The 13267-nt window shown below is 32.9% G+C and overlaps 1 protein-coding gene across 4 annotated transcripts in view; it reads left to right on the forward strand.

Moving 5' to 3' along the window:
• Positions 1 to 13267, forward strand: part of LRRIQ3 (leucine rich repeats and IQ motif containing 3) — a 173781-nt gene that overhangs the window by 8423 nt on the left and 152091 nt on the right. For all 4 annotated transcript variants that reach the window (XM_025417980.3, XM_049111795.1, XM_025417982.3 and 1 more), the window contains exons 2-3: positions 9671 to 9919; positions 12672 to 12995. In XM_025417980.3, the coding sequence (XP_025273765.1) occupies positions 9671 to 9919; positions 12672 to 12995 (573 nt within the window). The remainder of the gene's footprint in view (positions 1 to 9670; positions 9920 to 12671; positions 12996 to 13267) is intronic.

Here is a 13267-nt window from a genome sequence, read left to right on the forward strand (position 1 = left end):
AAAAATATGTTTACAAGCACTTGGGGTGAGATTTAGTATTTAAGAATTTCATTAACTTTGAATGACTGGCAGATAATGAAGAAATATCTTTGTAGGAACCACGGTATTTGGAGACACTTTTTTCCTGAGTTAAGATATGGAAAACAAGTAAAAAGTTGGTTGTTTTTCATTGTACAAGACCCTTCAGGGGACCCTGGGTGGATCAGTGTTGAGCTTCTCCCTTTGGCTCAGGTCATGATCTCAGGTTCCTGGGATCCAGTGCTGTGTTAGGCTGCTTCTCCCTCTGCATATGTCTCTGCCCCTCTCCGTGTCTCTCGTGAATAAATAGATAAAATCTTAAAAAAAAAAAAAAAACCCTTCATATGATCTGGTTAAAGTTAACATTTCTAGAATTTCTAGAGACATATGGAATGAAATAATGACAAAATACTCCCATCCTCAAATATTTGAGAATATAATCAAGGATTATAATAATTTTTCATAGATATGTTTACTGAAAATATATTACTGATTTATTTTTCTTATGCTTACTTTGGATTTAATTTGCTCCTCTTTAGTTTCCTAAGGTGGAAACTGAAATGATTGATTTTAGATCTTCTTTTCTAATATGTAAATTCAATGCTATAAATTACTCTCTAAACGCTGCATTTATTGCATCCCACAAATTTTGATAAGGGGTATTTTCATTTAGTTCAAAATATTTAAAAAATTATCTTTGAGCCATATGTTGCTTAGAAATGCATTGTTTAATCTCAATGTATTTTGATATTTTCCAGCTATCTTTATTTTATTGATATCTAGTTTAATTCCACTATGTTCTGAGACAGATACACGCTTTCTGTTCTTTTAAATTTGTTGAGGTTTGTTTTGTGGCCCAGATTATGTTCTATCTATGGCTTAATTAATTAATTAATTTCAGTGTACAGGTCTTTTACTCATTGCTAAATTTATTCTTAGGTATTTTATTCTTTTTGATGTAACTGTAAATAGCATTGTATTCTTAAATTCTCTTTCTGATAGTTGATTATTGGTGTATAGGATCACAAAGATTTTGGTTGGTTTTGTTTCTTGCAGTTATACTGAATTCCTTTATTTAATGTGTTTTTTAGTGGAGTCTTTAAGGTTTTCTATGTACAATATGTTCTCTACAAATAGTGACAGTTTTACTTCCTCCTTTCCAACTTGGATGCTTTTTATTTCTTTTTGTTTCCTAATTGCTGTCTGGACTTCTAATACTATGTCGAATAAAAATGGTGAGAGTGGGCATCCTTGTCTTGTTCCTGATCATAAAGGAAAAGCTTTTAGCTGTTACTGTTGTGTATGATGTTATCTGTGGGTTTGTCATATATGGCCTTTATTGTGTTCCACCCATACCCTTTGTTGAAATACTCATCATAAATGGATGTTGAATTTTGTCAAGTGCTTCTCTGAAGCTGTCAAGATGATCATATGGTTTTTATCCTTCATTTTGTTAATGTGGTATATCATCACATGTATCCAATTGTGCATGCTGATCTATCCTTTCAACCCAGGCATAAATCCCACTGCATTAGGGTGTGTGATCCTTTTAATGCATTGTTGAGCTTGGTTTGCAAATACCTTGTTGAGGTGTTTGGTGTTTTTGTGTCTACATTCATCAGGAATTCTGGCTCATGACTCTCTCTTTTTTTCCATAAGGTCCTCTAGTTTTGGTACCAAGATAATGCTGAGCACATAAAATGAGTTTGGAAATGTTTTCTCCTCTCCTTTTTTAGAAGAATATGAGAAGACTTGGTATTAACTGTTTGAATGTTTGGTAGAATTAACCTCCATCACTTTAATTATTATATGTCTGTACATTTAAAGTATGATTCCCAGACAACATATAGTTGATGTGATTTTTTGATCTACTCTAACTTTGACCCATGATATCTTAATGTTAGTGCTTTGATCATTGATGTTTAAATAAATTATTTCTGTAGTTGGATTAATAGCTACTATATTTGTTACTGTTTTCTGTTTGTTACTCTTGCTTTTGTTCCAATTTTAGCCTTCAACTCTTTCCTGCCTTTTTGGCTTAATTGAGCACTGTATATGATTTCGTTTTCTATCTTATCTCAGCATAACTTATTTTTTTTAATTTTTTTTATTAGTTGCCTTTGAGATTGCAATAACAAGTACATTCTCAGATAACATATACTACTTCACATTGGTGTGAATACCTTTTAATAACATGATATTTCTATTTCTTCCCTCCTATTCTACATCATTGCTGCCATTCATTTTATTTATACATATGCATACATACATATAATATATATACATAGATAATAAAATACATCTTGCTATTAGTATTTGAGCAAATTTTTACCTGTTTCCCACTACTCTTCCTTTCTTTATGTAGATCTGAGTTTCTGAAGTATATTATTTTCTTTCTCTCTAACAAACTGCTTTTGACATTTCTTGCAAATCAATTCTATTGGTAACAAATTCCCTCAATTTTTGTTTGTCTGAGAGTCTTTATTTTTCATCTGCTTTCAAAAGACAATTTCACAGGGCATAGATTTTTATATTAATGAGTTATTTTTTTCTTGACAGTAAATATTTCACTCTATCCTCTCTGTGCTTGCATGGTTTCTTAGGAGAAGTTGGATATAATTCTGATTTTTGCTCCTCTATGGATAAGGTATCTCTCTCCCCATTGGTGTTTTGTTTATTTGTTTTGTTTTTATTTTGTTTTTGCCTTAACCCTGTTTGGTGTTTTCTGAGCTTCTTATATTGGTGGGTTGGTGTCTGACATTAACTTGCATAAATTCTCCCATCATTACTATTTCAAATATTTATTCTTTTTTTAAAATATCACTTTCTTCTCATTCTGGTATTCCTATTATGTATATGTTACACTTTTTGTAGTTGTTTCACAGTTCTGGAATATCCTGTTCAGCTTTTTTTCAGTGTTTTTTTTTTTTTTTTCTCTTTGATTTTTGGTGTTGAAATTGCTATTGACATGTTCCCAAGCTCAAAGATTGTTTCCTTTAGGCATATCCAGTCAACTAAAGAGGCCATCAAAGATATTAATCACTTATGTTACAATGATTTGGATCTCTAACATTTCTTTTGATTATTTTTAAAATTTGTTATCTTTTTACACTGTCTCTTCTTGTTTGTTGTCTGTTTTTTCCTTTAGAGTCATTAGCATATTAGATATAGTTGTTTTAAAATCTCAGTCTGATCTTTCCAACATTCCTGTAGTATCTGAATCTGGTTCTTATGCTTGCTGTATGTTGTCTTTTAGTATGCCTTGTAATTTTTTTATTGAAAGCCAGACATCATTTACTGGTGAAAAGAATCCTAGTAAAATAGTGTGTGGTGTGGTGGTAGGTGTGGATAGGTCTCAGTCTAGTTAGGCTGTGCTTCCTAGGCTGTGAATTTCACACATGCTTCTCAGCCTTCCTACACCTTAGGGGGGGACGAGATGGCTACAGTGGGCTGGAATTGTGCACTTCCTTTCCCCCAAATGGAAGGCTTGACAGAGATATAGTTCGACATTTCCCTACTTGCATGTTAGTTAGGCTTTGGCAAGACCTCAGTTGTTTATTGTGTGTTAAATATTTTCTCTTGGGGGCAGGTCTTGTTAAGAAGAACAGGGTTGGTCTGGTATATTTCCGAATTATTCCTTTCCTCTCTCCTTGTCAGAAGCCTGAGCAAATTTTTCTCTAATATTCACTCCAAGGACTTGGTAGAGCTCCTGGATGTTAGTCTCACAAAAGGATGAGGGCTGGAGTTTCTAAATCTGAGTTGTCAACACCTAGCCTCTAGTTGCTTGTCAGTCATTGTTTCCTGCCCTGGCACTGGTTCCTACAGAAGTTTCTTGAGTTGTGTTCTGCTGGTGAGTTTCTATTCCAGTCACTTATGAATCTTTGAATCCACCTGTCTGTTTCTCTGATTTTTAATTCAGTGATTTTCATTGTAACTGCACTTTTCTGATTAAGAATTGCTGATTTTTCATTTTGTTTATCTTTTTATTTTTTAGACTGTTATGACAACTTCTAAGCTCCTTATATGCTGGACCAGAAACCAGAAGTGCCCTAATTACTTTTTGAAGACCACATTCTATGTTGAGTTGTTAATTGAGCCAGATTTATTTTAGTAACAATTATTTATAGTGCTAGTTATGTGCCAGACACTATCTAAAGTCTCTATGCCAACTCGTTTAGTCTTCATAACAATTCTATCCATTTAGTACTATTGTGATCCTGATTTTATAGGTGAGGAAATTGAGGCATATAACTTGGATACATTACAAACTGAGGGTGTATAACTTGTTTGAGGTCACCAAGCTCAGAGAAACTTATATTTGTTTCTTGTTTTTCTAACTTTATAAGCTTAAAAATAAGTTCAAAAATAACAATGGCTTCCTTTAACCAATAGAATGTGGTTGGGGTAGAGCTGTGCCAGTTGGGTTTACCCTTCAGAAAGCCCGACAGGGTCTACTTTTGTACTTTTTTGGTCCTGAGACAACAATGGAGAAAGTCTTGCTACCCTACTATGGAGACACACAAATAGACATGTGAAGTAATAACATAGCAAAGGCTGGTGTAGGTGGAGAGAACCTGGGACAGTATGGTGAGAGAGACCATACATCCTAGCACACTAGCTGAACCTACCCTCTAGTGTTCTTGCTAATGTATCACACATGTATATTAGCCATCTTGGAGGTGTCAGTTCAGATGAGCCCTACAAGACTGAATCTCTAATATCACTTGGAAAAAAAACTACCTGGTTGAATCAAGTCAACCTACAGATCCTGAGATATAAAAAATGGTAGTTTTAAACCAATAGATTTTGGGATACATGGTTATTTATGCAGAACAAAAATTTGGATATTGGTTGTAGAGAATTCAAAGGGAAAGATTTCACAATTAAGAACAGATCAAATCTGGGATCCCTGGGTGGCGCAGCGGTTTGGCGCCTGCCTTTGGCCCAGGGCGCGATCCTGGAGACCCGGGATCGAATCCCACGTTGGGCTCCCGGTGCATGGAACCTGCTTCTCCCTCTGCCTGTGTCTCTGCCTCTCTCTCTCTCTGTGACTATCATAAATAAATAAAAATTAAAAAAAAAAAAAGAACAGATCAAATCTAAATCAGAGATACTTTGCCATTTGTACTTAAAAGTCTTTTTTCAAGATTTATTGAGATATAACTGACATATAATATAGTGTAAGCTTCATGTGTACATTATGATGATTTGATACACATGTATATTGCAGAATGATAATCATGATAAGCTTAGTTAATACATATGTCACCTCATATAATTAATTAATTAATTAATTAATTAATTAATGATGGGAATATTTAGGATATACTCCTCCCTTAGCAACTCTCAAGTATTTAATATACAATATAGTATTTAACTATAGTTACCATGTTGTATGTTCTATTGCTATATATATTAGCTGTTGACTTACCATTTATGGCCTTTGTTATGTTGAATTGTAATCCTTTTATACACCCTTTTTTTAGAGTTTTCATCATGTAAGAATTTGATCTATCAAATGCTTTTTCTACATCTGTTGAGATAATCTTATAATTTTTGTCTTTGTTCCATCAATGAGATATATTGCACTGATTGATTTGTGTTGTTGAATCATTCTTGCATTCCAGGGATAAATTCCAATCGATCATGGTGTATAATTTTTTTAATGCTGATTTTTGAATAATATTTCCAAGAATTTTGTTCAGGACTTTTGCATGTATATTCATTAGGGATATTGGCTTATAATTTTCTTTTCTTTAGTATCCTTATCTTGCTTTGGTATCAGGGTAATGATGATTTTGTAAAGTGAATTGGGAAGTGTTTTCTCCTGTTCACCTTTTTGGAAGAGTTTGAGAAGGATTGGCACTCATTCTTTAAATGTTTGACAGATTTTGCCAATTCAGTCCTCCACGGCTGAACTTTTCTTTGTTGAGAGGTTTTTGATATTGATTCATTCCCTTACTGGAGTTAGTCTGTGCAGATGTCCTATTTCTTCATGAATAAGTCTTAGTAGATTTTATGTTTCTAGGAATTATCCATTTCTCCTAGATTGTTCACTTTGTTGTATAATTATTCATAGTATTCTCATGATTCTTTATGTTTATTTGATATCAGTTACAATGTCTTCTCTTTTATTTTGACTTTATTTGAGTCTTCTCAGGTTTTTTTGTTGTTTTGTTGTTGTTGTTATTGTTAAGTCTAGCAAAGCTGGCCAATTTTATTTATTCTTTCAAAACCCAACCCTTAGTTTTGTTAATCTTGTTTTATTTCATTTATTTCTGTTCTTTTTTATTTCCTTACTTCGGCTAACTTGGGTATAATTTGTTGTTTTTTCTTTAATTCTTAGAGGTAAGAAGTTAGCTTTTTTATTTGAGGTATTTTTTTAATGTATGCATTTATCACCATAAAATTCCCTATTAGAATTACTTTTACTGCATTCTGTAAATGTTATGTTGTGTTTCTATTTTTTTTTTTTTTTAAGTTTTACTTTGATTTCTGAGGTCAAAGGACACCTGGGTGACTCAGCAGTTGAGTGTCTGCCTTAGGCTCAGGGTATGATCCCAGGGTCTGGGTATTGAGTCTCACATCAGGTTCCCTGTGAGGAGGAGCCTGCTTCTCCCTCTGCCTGTTTCTGCCTCCTCTCTCTCTCTCTCTCTCTCTCTCTCTCTGTGTCTCTCATGAATGAATAAACAAAATCTTAAAAAACATTTTTCTGAGATTGATAAAGGAAAGAGACAAAATTCTACTTTTGAATAATACCAGTGGTAGATTATTGACAATATGTTCAAGTGACATGTGAATTCTATTATTGCAGAAAAGCTTAAAATAAAAATCTTTCATTGATTGTGATAAGTTTATAGACAATCACTATACTTAGTAACAATATTTAGAATTCCTAAAAATAAATGCTAGGGAGATTATATCTTCTATAAGAAATAAACCACAAAAAAAAAAAAAAAAAAAAAAAAAAAAGAAATAAACCACAAAATAAACTATTAGAGATAGAATAATCTGTGTGAACAATGGATGTTTAAAATAATAGTTTATCTATGTATCTTTGTTTATAGATATACATACACACATGTGTACCAGTGCATTGAAAAAGATGTAAAGTCACCTTCAGCTTTATGTGAAGAAAAGGGATCTCTCTGCTCTTCCAAGTTGATGTGTTTTGTTTATCCAGAGATTTTGCTATGAGTTATAATCTAAAAAACTTTACCTTTAGTTAATAAGAATGCATTAAGATTGGATCATTGGGCAGCCCAGGTGGCTCAGCGGTTTAGCGCTGCCTTCAGTCTGGGGCGTGATTCCAGAGATCGGGGATCGAGTCCCACGTCCGGCTCCCTGCATGGAGCCTGCTTCTCCCTCTCCCTGTGTCTCTGCCCTCCCCCCTCCCTGTGTCTCTGCCCTCCCCCTCTGTCTCTATGAATAAATAAATAAATCTTTAAAAAACGGAAAAACAATTGGATCATTAATTGTAACCAATATACAACACTAATACAAGATACTAATAGGGGGAACTGACAATGAGGGTGTATATGTGATCTCTGTGTACCTAAAACAGCTCTAAAAAATAAAGTCTATTTAATACTTTTTAAAAAAATATCATTTGGCTAAAAAACAAAAGGAAAAAATTAGTTTGGTATATGATCCTCACTTTGCAGATTTCTTACAGAGTTGCTATTGACTCAAAAATTGGATTCTATAGCTGAAACTGTTGAGCACCCCATTGTCTTGAAACGTCCTGATTTATGCCTGAGATATGGTCTCTCATAAATCCCAGTTATAAACTGGAGTTTGCCTGTATTAGGTCAAAATTAAAAAATGGGTTTTTGAAAAGAGAGTCTGAGGAAAGACTGAGAATTTTTTCTAAATAGGGAGTCCAAATGATGGGATATATTTTGTACATTGCCTTTCATTTCAGGACCTATGGAGCTTGATAAGTTTGTAAAGATTCATTCATATCTGTTTATTTTATATCAGGGTCTTTATATTTGGAGGACTGTTATACTTGTGGCTTAGGCTAGTGTTGCTCAAGGTGCCCATGACTTACCCAGGTGCATGTTCAATTACAGATTCCTTGGCTCTCAGCCCAGAGATATGTAGAAATGATATGGGGCCTAGGAATCTGCTTTCTGTTTAATTCCTTAGGTGGTACTTAAGACTTTGAGCATTACAGTTCATGGCCTTGGCTAGGATATAAGAAGTAGCTAATCTCTTGAAAGAGTGTGAGGTTTTATCTGGGTTTCCACATTTATTTTCATTTGGATTATGCTAACCTAGTTTATTTCCACATGGGAAAGATTCTTCCAATAGGGAAGGTAGTTAATCTTACTAAATGCTCTCAGGCCACTTGAGTTCAAATATTCTCTTCTAAACTATCGCTGGTGACTGTTTTGTGAAAGCTAAAATAACCCACAGTAAGGGAAATTTCAAATATATAAGAAATACTATGTAAAATTATATTAAAAAGCTTTGACCCAGATTTTACATGGACTTAAATTAGTCAGATTTTAAAACTGTTAGGATTCTAGATCTTAGTTACCTAGTTGAATTTAACATGGAAATAAATAATGTGATTGCAAATTGTATCTTTAAGAAGCTTATAACAGTTGAAACCCTATATTGCCTCTTTAGCTACATTTTTCAGCCTCTTACACAAAGGTTAGCACTATCCTGACTTGGAAGTTTATCATTCGATGCATTTCTTTATTTAGCAGAATATTTTAACTAAAATTATTATGCAAAGTATAGTAAGGTGTGATTTTCTTGTTTCAGTTTTCTTGCCTAGAAGTGATGATTTTCTCTCAACTGTTTCACCATGTTCCATGTTCTCTAAGTTCTAGGAAAAAGGAAATTTTTTTTTACCCTTTTACTGATTAGTTGATTTGTAAAGGCAGTGATAACATTTTTGGTTTCTAGTTATATAAATTTCCTACTTTTAAAATGTTTTGAATTAGAAGGTTTTATGGGAACTATTTTTTCCTGAAGTTTTTAAATTTGAATATAGTTGATACACAATGTTACATTAGTTTCAGTTATACAACTTAGTGATTTGACAATTTTATGCATTATGCTGTGTTCACCACATATGTAGCTACCATCTGTCCCATTACATCACTATTATAATATCATTGACTGTATTCTTTATGCGGTGCCTCTTATTCCTGTGACTTCTTCATTCTGTAACTGGAGGCCTGTATCTCCTTCTCCTTTCACCCATTTTGCCCAACTCCCTTTTGTCTGACAACTGTCAGTTCATTCTCTCCACGTATAGGTCTGATTCTGTTTTTTGATTCTTTTTTTAAGTTTTTAAAAATATTTTATTTATTCATGAGAGACACACACATACACAGAGAGAGAGAGGAGAGAGAGGCAGAGATATAGGCAGAGGGAGAAGCAGGCTCCCTGCAGGGAGCCCGATGTGAGACTTGATCCTGGGACTCCAGGATCATGCCCTGGGCCGAAGGCAGGTGCTCAACTGCTGAGCCACCCAGGTGTCCCTGCCTTTTTTTTTTTTTTTTGATTCCACTTAAATTCTTTTACTATTATAGTCTCACTAGCTATTTGCAAATTATTTGTTTGTTTATTTTTTCAGATTTATTTTTGGAAGTCAAAAAACCATTTCTAAGCAATTCCCCATTTTTCCTAGATGTTTCATGGAACAATAACAGAAGAGCTAACCAGTCATGAAGAATGGAGTCACTATAATGAAAACATAATAGAAGATCAAAAAGATTTTGTTTATGTGAAGTTCAATGGCCTTCATTTAAAATCTATGGAGAATTTGCAATCCTGTATCTCTCTTAGAGTATGCATCTTATCAAACAATTTTATTACAGATATCCATCCACTTCAGAGTTGTATAAAATTAGTCAAACTTGATCTCCATGGAAATCAGGTAAGTAAAAGACACTTTAAATATTTGCATATAAATGAAGTTGATATTTAAAAACACTTATGCTATCTATCCCAATGTTTCCTACATTTTTTATATAAAATATAAACAAAAATTTAAAAGCAAGTAGAATACATATATAAATACAGAATTTAAAACTTAAGGGGTACCTGGCTGGCTTAGTCGGTAGAGCAAGTAACTCTTGATCTTTGGGTCATGAGTTTGAGCACCATGTTGGATGTAGAGGTCACTTTTAAAAAACTTTAAACAAAAATTTAAGGTAGAAATACATAAACACAGTAATTTGGTATATTTTACTTCTAATATATTTACTTCATAAATACAGTAATTTGGTATATTTTACTTCTTAAATTAATAGTCTAGATTAAAAATGCTCTGGAATTTTTAATATTTTTAATGACATAATTGACATATGACATTGTATTAAGTTCATCTGTACAACATGATGATTGGATATATGTATATGTCACATATTCTTTATCTGTTTATCTCCCAGGGGACCCTTAGACTGCTTCCAGGTCTTGGCTATTGTAAATAATGCTAGAATGAATATAGGGGGTCCATGTATCTTTTTGAGTTAGTGTTTTCCTTATCTTCAGATAGATACTGAGAAGTAGAATTGTTGGACCATATGGTAGTTGTATTTTTAATTTTGAGGAACCTCCCTGTTGTTTTCCACAGTGGTGGTACATCCCCATTAGCAGTGCATGAGGGCTCCCTTTTCTCCACGTCCTTGCTAACACTTGTTATTTCCTGTCCTTTGGACAATAGCCATTCTAGCAGTTGTGAAGTGATACTTCATTGTGGTTTTGATTTGTATTTCCCTGATGATTATTGATAGTGGCATCTCTTCATGTACCACGTTGGCCATCTGGATGTCTTCTTTAGGAAATCAGAGTCACTGCCCAGTTTTTAATTGGGTTTTATTTTCATATTGAGTTATATGAGTTCTTTATATATTTTGAGTATTATCCCCTTATTACATATGTGATTGATTTACAAATGTTTTCTTCTAATTGTTAGCTTGTCTTTTCGTTTTATTGATGGTTTCCTTTGCTGTGTGCAAGTGTCTTAGTTTGATGTATTTTTACCTGATGTATTTTTGCTTTTGTGTCCTTTGCTTCTTGTGTCAAAACCAATTATCATCACCAGTGCTGTTGTGAAGGAGTACACTGCTTATGTTTTCTTCTAGGAGTTTTAGGTCTTAAGTTCAAGTCTAATCTATTTTGAGTTAATTATATGTAGAGTAAAAGATAGTGGTCCAGTTTTATTCTTTGGATGTGGCTGTCCAGTTTTTCCAGTACTGTTTACTGAAGAGTCTAACCCGTGCTTGCTTTGGCAGCATATATAATAAAAATGAATGATTCAGACTAGGTTAGCATTGTCACTGTTTAAGGCTCTTATGCAAGTTTGTGAAGAGACTGCCCTTTCCCCATTGTATATTTTTAGCTCCATTAAATCAACTACCATCTATGCATAGGTTTATTTCTGGTCTCTGTTCTGTGACATTGATCTTTGTGTCTATTTTTATGCTAATACCACACTGTTTTGATTATGATAGGTTTGTAATATAGTTTAAAATCAGGATGCATGATGCCTCTAGCTTTATTCTTTTTCAAGATTGCTTTGGCTTTTCAGTGTCTTGCGCTTACACATATATTTTGGGATTCTTTTTTCTCTTTCTGTGAAAAATGCCTTTGGAATTTAGACAAAATTATACTGAATATATAGATTGTTTTGAGTAATAATATTCTAACAACATTTATTATCTCAGTCCATAAGCATTTGTTTATCTCTTACTCAATTTCTTTCATCCATGTCTTATGATTTTCAGTGTGCAGATATTTCACCTCCTTGGTTAAATTAATTGTAGGTATTTTACTCTTTGATGCAATTATAAATGGGACTGTGTTCTTAATTTCTCTTATCACTTATTATTAGTATATAGAAATGCAACAAATATTTGTATATTGATTTTATATCCCACAACTTTACTGAATTGATTCATTAGTCATAAGAATTTTTTGGTGAAGTCTTTAGAATTTTCTGTATGTAATATGTCATCTAAAAATGCTGACAGTTTTGTTTCTTCCTTCCTGATTTGCATGCCTTTTTTTTCTTTTCCTTGATTAATTATTTTGGCTGGTACTTTTAATACTGTATTGAATAAAAGTTGCAAAAGTGGACATCCTTGCCTTGTTCCTGGTCATAAAGGAAAAGCTTTTAATTTTCACCATTGAATATGTTAGCTGTAGACTTGTCGTATATGGCCTTTATAATGCTGAGGTACATTCCCTCTGTACGTATTTTGTTAAGAGTTTTTATCATGAATAAATATTGAATTTTGTCAAATGCTATTTATCTATTGAGATGATCATATAATTTTTATCCTCCATTTTTGTTAATATGGTGTTTCACATTGATTGATATGGTTCCTTAATTCTTTATGTTTAGAAAAGTTGAGAGTCTATTACAAAGAAATTTTTACTGAACAAAGTATATATTTCTATTCATTTAAATATACTAATAATGATAACCTATTCCAGATGAGCAGTGTCTCATGTTTTACTCCACTCACTATTGGATAGAGATTCTTTTTTGGTTTATTAATGAGAAATTTGCCATTTAGGAAAATATTGAAATTTAGAAGATGTTTAATGTTTTTGTATTTTCCATGCAATTCATAGAAAATTAATATTTGTATTTAGGATGTTATTATTAATAATAATTTCAGATAAAGAGTCTACCAGATACCAAATTTTGGAGTGGATTGAAGAAACTAAAACTCCTCTATCTTCATGACAATGGATTTGTAAAGTTAAAGAATATATGTATGTTATCTGCTTGTCCAAGTCTCATTGCGCTCACCATGTTCGATTGTCCAGTGAGCCTTAAAAAAGGATACAGACATGTTCTTGTCAACAGTATATGGCCTCTTAAAGCACTGGATTATCATGTGATTTCTGATGAAGAAATAATTCAGAACTGGCATCTTCCCGAAAGATTCAAAGCATATAATCACCGGCTTTTCTTCAACTTCTGCCCTGCTTTGAAAAAGGTAATTAGATTCATTAGAGTTCCATTTTAGATAAACGTGTTATATGAACTAATATATACTGTATCATTTATCTAAAATTTCATACACTAGTAAATACATTAGTAATACCTTATATCTGAGAATTTATAGACATTTATATGCCTACTGCATAGAAATTGCTGAGCCTAAACATATAAAATTGGAGAGAAACAAATATATTTTTGGTCTATATTATGTTTTAATTACTTTAACGAGATATAGCTTATATAAAATTCACTCATTTTTTATGTATG

Source organism: Canis lupus, chromosome 6 (assembly GCF_003254725.2).
Source record: "Canis lupus dingo isolate Sandy chromosome 6, ASM325472v2, whole genome shotgun sequence".
Classification (NCBI taxonomy): Eukaryota; Metazoa; Chordata; class Mammalia; order Carnivora; family Canidae; genus Canis; species Canis lupus.